Source organism: Corapipo altera, unplaced genomic scaffold, assembly GCF_003945725.1.
Source record: "Corapipo altera isolate COAL_440 unplaced genomic scaffold, ASM394572v1 71, whole genome shotgun sequence".
NCBI lineage: Eukaryota > Metazoa > Chordata > Aves > Passeriformes > Pipridae > Corapipo > Corapipo altera.
Window position 1 is genome coordinate 5,312,186 of NW_020884916.1, and position 7,850 is coordinate 5,320,035.

Sequence of the window (7,850 nt, forward strand, 5' to 3'; positions counted from 1 at the left end):
CATCCCAAATCCTCCATCCTACACCTACATCCCAAATCCTCCATCCTCCACTTACACCCTAAATCCTGCATCCAGCATATACATCCCAAATCCTCCATCCTGCATCTCCATCCCAAATCCTCCATCCTGCATCTCCATCCCAAATCCTCCATCCTCCATCTCCATCCCAAATCCTCCATCCTCCATCTCCATCCCAAATCCTCCATCCTGCATCTCCATCCCAAATCCTCCATCCTGCATCTCCATCCCAAATCCTGTGTCTCTCATTTGCATCCCAAGTTCTCCGCCCCTCATCCTGCATCTCCATCCTAAATCCCACATCCCTACCTAGCCCCTAAATCCTCCATCCCTCATATCCTGTACTTACATCCTAAATCCTGCGTTCTAGATCTTGAACCCTCCCCTCCTGCCTCCCCCAGCACATCCCAAACCCCGGCTCCCGGGATGCCGCGAGGAGGGCGAGGGAACCCCGTGCGCCCGCCGGGAGCGCCATGAATTCGGGATGAGGAGGGGACAGAAGCCCCCCGGCCGCCCGCCCCGGCCGTGCTGTTGGTTTTAGGATTTGCCACGCTCCGGTGCCTCCGAGCGAGCCGGGTCCCCGGCGGGGCCGCACAAAGGGCGCTTTCAGGGCCCCGCTCCCGGCACAGCCCCCCCCTCACCCGGCCACATCGCAGCAAAAACCTTTCATCCCCCTCCAATTTCCCCCCCTCCCGGACCCCGAAAGCGGAAAATAATCCCCTCTACGGAGTTAAAAAAAAAAAAAAGGAAAACAACAAAAAAACAAACGAACGAACGAACAAACAAAATCAAACAAAACCCCCTAAAAATTAGGGTTGAAAATAAACTCCCGTGGGATAATGAAGCTCGGCTAAGGCACGAGACCACGGCAGAGCACGACAGCCCCTGAAGCACCCTGGGGAGGGGGAAACGTACCTGTGACTCCCCAAAACATCCCGTTTCCAGCAGGTAACAGGTGATAAATTAATTTGTTGTGACGGCGAGACCCACTCGTGCAACGAGTTGTGCCCAGCCTCGTGCCCCTCCACAACCCGAGGCGCTCCCGAAGCTTTTCTACTTTTTTTTATGCCCTTAGAAATATAAATTCCTGGGGGGAATGAACCAGAAAACCCTGTATTCAGCCTAATTATCCCCCCCGGCCGCAATCTGTGATCTCCAGGACAATTAAAAGCGCTTAATCCCGGCTGAAAAGCAAACAAGGTCGGGAGCGCGGCGTCTTCCTGCTTCCCCCTCGCCCGCTGCCGGGGTCTCGCTCCCCAGCTGCAATATAAATATGCAATTAAAAAATCGCCGCTAATTGCTTCGCCCAAGGGGGGTTCCCACCAGGAAAACAAAAAAGCCGGGGGGGAAGGGATATTAAAAAAAACCCAAAGAAAAGGGGGAAGACAAGCAAAACAGGCGGGTTTGGGTTTTTTTACCCCAATAATTAAACGCCGACGCAGCTTTGGGGGAGAAATTGCGGGGATGCCTCAAGGTTTGCACCCTGGGGTGGGTTTTTTGGGGGGATGCTCTTTTTTTGGGGGGGAGGGGATGGGGTTAATCCCCGGCTCTCCTCTCTCGCTCCAGCGCTAACAACCCCTGGCAGCTCTCGGGCTCGTTAGTCCTTCCGAAAAGCAATTAGAGAGGCTGGAAAACGAGGGCAGCCACTGCCCTGAGACAGGGCAGGGAGGGGCGGTAGTGGGGCGAGGAGGGGGTCGGCCCCTAAACCTTGGGGCTGGTTTAGGGCTGCACGGCTCGGTGGAGACCCCGGCGTGGGATTTAGGCTGGCTGAGCAAAGCTGCGCCTCCAGCAGGTTCCAGAGGGAACGACCCACTGCAACAACCTCCCCCTCGCGGGAAACAGCATCGCTCCGTGTCCCCCCGGGCTTTATTGAACCTTCAAAATCTAAAATACGCGGCTGGGCACCTTCACGGCGTTTGGGTGCTGCCGCTGGAGCCCAGCCAGGAAGAAGAGGAGGAGGAGGAGGAGGAGGAAGAAGAAGAGGAATAAGAGGAAGAAGAGGAGGAGGAGGGGTGCAGGGGCTCAGGTGCCAGGCAGCCAGACTTTCTGGGTGCTGACGATGTCGCTGAGCTTGGCCTTGATCTTCAGGAAATGCCTCTTGAACTCCAGGCCATCGCCCTGTGCAGGGAGAAGTGGGGGGGTTACATCCCCCTGCACCCACCTGCCTGGGACTCCATCCCCCTGAGCCCACCCTGCACCCCCCCCCATGTTTCTCCATCCCCTCACACCCACCTTCCATGGTCTTCCACCCCCCCTGCAAGGTCCTGCACCCACTTTACAAGGCCCTTCATCCCCTTTGCACCCACCCTGCACACCCTTGCCCGACCCCACCGAGCACCCACCACCGAGTGCCCACCCTGACCCCCCCCCAGCTCACCTTGGAGAGGCGAAAGTCCACCAAAATCTTGCTCTCCATCTCCACCAGGTTCACCTTGAAGATGAGTTTGTTGTTCCTCCTGTCCGTGGTCGAGATGGTGACCTGCAAAAGGGAGGGGTGCCCTGAGTTACCTGCCGATGCAACAGCACGGGGAGGGGGGTGTCCCACCCCCTGATTTTGGCCCCCTGGTGCCCACCTGGTTGGTGCAGCTCATCTTGCAGCCGTAGCTCATCTTCTCACACACCTCCTTCAGTGCCCGGTACGAGCCGTCGGCGTCCAGCTTGGTGAAGAACCGCGTCATCCTCTTCACCAGCCGCTGCCACGGGCTCTGTGGCCCCCAAAACACATCCCCCCCGAGCGTTATAAATCCCGCCAGAGAGGCTGGAAACCCCACCAAGCTCCAGCCGCAGCTCGGATAGAAATCCCGGCTTTCGGCAGGGAAACGGTGGGAAGCTGCACCCCCTGACGGCGCGCGCCGGCAGCTGCATCCCAAATTCCGGGAATGCCGCACAGCCACATCCCAAACGGTGCAAAGTTCGTCCCCGATACCCTAAGTGCGGCAAAAATGCTCCTTAATGTCACATACACGATTCAAAGTGGCACCCCAACAGTATGAACAGCGCAACGATGGACCCCAAATATCATAAACTGGACGCAGAGCTGCCCCCCAAATGCTGCAGTTGTACCCTGGTATTGCAAAGCTGCGTTTTGCTACTCAAAATGCTGCAAAATTGCACCTCAAATGCCACAAAGTTGTCCCCCGAGATGACAAACCTTGCCCAGCTGCACTCCAGTATTGCCAAGCTGCTCCCTGATACCGTAGGTCAGATGCAAAGCTGCTCCCCAAACACCACAGAGCGGCCCCCAAACATTGCAAAGTGCATCCTGATACCATAAATGATGCCCATTTGCACCCCAAATATCGGGAAGCAGCACCCCAAGATGACAAACCTCATGCAGCTGCTGCCCAACACTGCAAAGCTGCTCTGTGATATTGTATATACAGCGAAGTTGCTCTTTCATGTAACACATACGATGCAAAGTTGCACCCCACAGTGCAAGGTTGGACCCCAGTGTTGTAAATCAGATGTGAAGCTGCCCCCCAAGCCCTTGGCAAAGTGGCATCCTGGTACTAAAAGTATTGCAAATTTGCACCCCAAATCATGCAAATTTGCACCCTGAGATGGTAAATACTGAACAGCCCCAGCCCCAGCATTGCCAAGTTGCTCCCTGATATTATAAATATGACAAAGTTGCTTCTTAATCTTACAAATTTAAGGCAAAGTTGCACCCCAACGGTATAAATGGTGCAAGGCTGGACCCCAATGCTGTAAATCAGATGTGAAACTGCTCCCCAAATCCTGCAAACTCGGACCCTAAGGTGATAAATAACACAAAGTCACATCCCAGATATTGCTGAGCTGCTTCCTGATATTCCAGATCAGGCAAAGCTGCTCCCAAACATCACAGAGCAGCCCCCAAACACTGCAAAGTGCATCCTGATACCATAAATGATGCACATTTGCACCCCAAATATTGAGAGGCATCACCCTAAGATGATAAACCTTGCCCAGCTGCATCCCAAACATTGCCAAGTTGCTCCCTGACATTCCATATAGTCCTCAATGTCAAACATAAACCACAAAGTTGCACCCCAGTATTGTACACAGTGCAATGTTGGACCTCAATGTTGTAAATCAGACATGAAGCTGTCCCCCAAATTCTGCAGAGCTGCACCCCAAGATGACAAACTTCACCCAGCCACACCCCAAACACTGCCACGTTGCTTCCTGAGATTACAGCTCCTCCCTAATGTCACATATACAAAGTTGCACCCCAATTTACACACAGTGCAGTGTTGGACCCCGATGTTGTAAATCAGACAAGAAGCTGCCCCCCAGACACCCCAAATCCCTGGCAAAGTGGCTTCCTGGTACTAAAAATACTGAAAACTGTGCCCCAAATCCTCCAAACTTGCACCCTGGGGTGATAAATACCACAAAGTTGTGTCCCAGACATTGCCAGGCTGCTCCCTGATATTCCATATCAGGCAAAGCTGCTCCCAAACACCACAGAGCAGCCCCTCAACCACTGCAAAGGGCATCCTGACACCACTGAGGGTGCGGAGCTGCGCCCCAAACACTGTGAGGCAACATCCTGAGAGGATACACCTCGCCCAGCCACATCCCAAAAACACCGTGAGGCAGCACCCCGATATTCCAGGCGGTTCCAGGTGCCCCCCTGCAGCCCCTGACCTGGGAGGAGCCGGGTGTGCCCAGGAGTTGGCTGTTGACCAGCATGTGCTCGGGGCAGGCGGGCTGGGAGAAGCTGATGCCCTGCACCAGCTGGTCGATGCTCCCTGCTCCGCTCTCCCAGGGCATCCCGCCCGTGCCGGGCTCCGGCTGCGACGTGGAGTAGCTCGCCTTGTCCTCACTGCAAGGCAAGGGCAGGGACACGGGGATTAGGGATGCTGGAGAGAGCCCAGTGTGGGAATTGCACGGGGTTTTGTAGGGTTTAGGGTGGTCGCAGGGGTGGTGTGAGGGGTTTCCACCCAGCCACCTCCTGGGGAAAACGCCGGGAAAGCCCTGCGGGGCACAAGGAATTGCAGACTCTGTGTGCAGGGAAGTGGAGGCTCACCCCAGAGCGGCCTTCACCGGGGAAAAGTCCATATTGGATCGGATGTGCTTGGAGAAGCCACCAGGGGAGTCGGTGACCCCTCCCGAGGAGAGCCGGGCCCGCTTGACATCTGCAAAGGGACAGGACACCCAGTGACCCTCAAATCCGGGGGAACGAGCGCGTTCCCTGGCGGCCCCTTACCCTTCTTGAGGGGTCTGCTGTACCACCGGTCCTTCTGGATGTCGGGAATGGTGATCCTCGCCGAGGGGCTCTCCGTCAGGATCTTGTGCAGCAGCGCTGGGGGAGACAAGGGGGTGGAATGGAGACAAGGGGGTGGAATGGAGACGAGGGGGTGGAATGGAGACGAGGGGGTGGAATACAACGTGGTGTGTGCACGTGTGTACACACACACATACATGGACACGTGGGTTGGGTGCTGCTGTGTGTTTACCCAAGGGGGCCGAATCGATCTTCTTCCAAGGTGGGAGGTAGGTTTTCCTGTCCTTCCAGTCGCTGTATTCCTGGCAGCTGTCGCTGGGCTGGTCCCAGGGCAGCTCTGCCGGGGGATCCCGCTGCCGTCACCCCGCGGTGCCACGAGCCCCGGGCACACACGTGGCACTGCAGCACTCAGTGTGCCAGGTGTGTGCCAGGTGTGTGCCAGGTGTGTGCCAGGTGTGTGCCAGCTGTCCCTGTCCCGGGCCAGGCGCTGATCCCGTGTGCTCCCCATGCATTCCAAACCTCCCTATGCATCCTGTGTGCTCCCCATGCATCCCATGCTTCCCCATGCATTCTAATCCTCCCCCATGCATCCCATACCTCTCTATGCACTCCACACCCCTCTATGCATTCCATACCTCCCCACGCATCCCATAACTCCCTGTGCATCCCTTGTACGACCCATATGTTCCATACCTCCCATACATTCCAGACTTCCCTATGCATCTCATGTACTCCGCATACATTCCAAACCTCCCCATGCACTCCATATCTCCCTATGCATTCCATACCTCCCATACATCCCATACCTCCCTGTGCATCCAATGTACTTCCCATGCATCCCATACCTCCCTATATACTCTGCACACATTCCAAACCTCCCCCATGCATTCCATACTCCCCTATGCATCCCATACCTCCCCAATACATCCCATACCTCCCTATGCATCCATGTACTCCGCATGCATTCCAAACCTCCCACACACATTCCGTATCTCCCTATGCATTCTATACCTCCCCATGCATCTCATACCTCCCTATGCATGCCATGTACTCCCCATGCATCCCATAACTCCCTATGCATCCCTTGTACTACCCATATGTTTTATACCTCCCCCATACATTCCATACCTCCCCTATACATTCCATACCTCTCTATGCATCCCATGTACTCCCTATGCATCACATACCTCCCTATGCATCCCAAATCTCCCCTGAGCATGTCATACACTCCCCCCTTACACATCACATACATTCCCCTTTTGCATCCCTGTATGCCTTCCATACATCCCCACAGACACTCCATATATCCCCCTCCCTGCATTTCACATCTCCCTTATGGATCCCACACCCTCCTGCTCCGTGTTTCACACATCCCTACCCCTGTGCATTCCATGCATCCACCCCATGTCATACGTGCTCCTTCCCCATCCCACACACCCCTCAGTGCACTTCATACACCTCCCCTCATGCATTCCATACGTGCACCCTCTACACATTCCATACACACATCCTCATGCATTCCACACAAACACACCTCTGCATTCCATATGTGCACCCTTCTCCATTCTATGTACTTCCCCTGTGCATTCCATACCTCCATCCCCTCTGCATTCCATACATGCACCCCTCGTGCATTCCATACAAACCCTTCCATCTCCTGCACTGCCAAATGCCCTTTGCACCCTCCCCTGCATTCCATACATCCCTAGAGGCATCCCTGTATTCCCACCTCATGCCAGTACCAGGTGTCCCCCCTGTGCATTCCATACATCCCTGTATTCCCATCTCCAGCCAGCACCTCCCCATCTCCATCCAGCACCGTGTCATGCATTCCATACATCCCTGTATCCCACCTCCATCCACCACCATGTGTCCCCATGTGCATTCCATACATCCCTGTATTCCCATCACCTGCCAGCACCACGTGTCCCCCCTATATATCCCATAAATCCCTGCATCCCATCTCCATCCAGCACCATGTCATGCATTCCATACATCCATACCTTCATCCAGCACCATGTGTCCCCCCTGTGCATTCCATACATCCCTATATTCCCGTCTCCATCCACCACCATGTGTCCCCCCTGTGCATTCCATACATCCCTGTATTCCCATTTCCATCCACCACCATGTGTCCCCCCTATACATTCCATACATCCCTGCATCCCATCTCCAGCCAGCACCATGTGTCCCCCCTATATATCCCATACATCCCTGTATCCCATCTCCAGCCAGCACCATGTCATGCATTCCATACATCCCTGTATCCCACCTCCAGCCAGCACCACGTGTCACCCCTGTGCATTCCATACATCCCTATATTCCTGTCTCCATCCAGCACCACATGTCCCCCCCATACATCCCATACATCCCTGCATCCCATCTCCATCCAGCACCATGTCCTGCATTCCATACATCCCTGTATCCCACCTCCAGCCAGCACCATGTGTCCCCCCCATACATTCCATACATCCCTGTATTCCCATCTCCATCCAGCACCACATCACCCCCTGTGCATCCCATACATCCCTGTATTCCCACCTCCAGCCAGCACCGTGTCCCCCCCATACATTCCATACATCCCTGTATTCCCATTTCCAGCCAGCACCACATGTCCCCC

General features: G+C 55.1%; 1 protein-coding gene across 1 annotated transcript in view; it reads right to left on the bottom strand.

Moving 5' to 3' along the window:
* Positions 1 to 1,866: 1,866 nt before the first annotated feature.
* Positions 1,867 to 7,850, bottom strand: part of CHEK1 (checkpoint kinase 1) — an 8,189-nt gene continuing 2,205 nt past the window's right edge. The window contains exons 4-11 of the mRNA XM_027655430.1: positions 7,772 to 7,813; positions 5,463 to 5,567; positions 5,213 to 5,308; positions 5,033 to 5,141; positions 4,651 to 4,828; positions 2,592 to 2,723; positions 2,396 to 2,497; positions 1,867 to 2,136 (exon numbers count right to left, since the gene is read on the bottom strand). Of these exons, the coding sequence (XP_027511231.1) occupies positions 2,041 to 2,136; positions 2,396 to 2,497; positions 2,592 to 2,723; positions 4,651 to 4,828; positions 5,033 to 5,141; positions 5,213 to 5,308; positions 5,463 to 5,567; positions 7,772 to 7,813 (860 nt within the window). The 3' untranslated portion in view covers positions 1,867 to 2,040. The remainder of the gene's footprint in view (positions 2,137 to 2,395; positions 2,498 to 2,591; positions 2,724 to 4,650; positions 4,829 to 5,032; positions 5,142 to 5,212; positions 5,309 to 5,462; positions 5,568 to 7,771; positions 7,814 to 7,850) is intronic.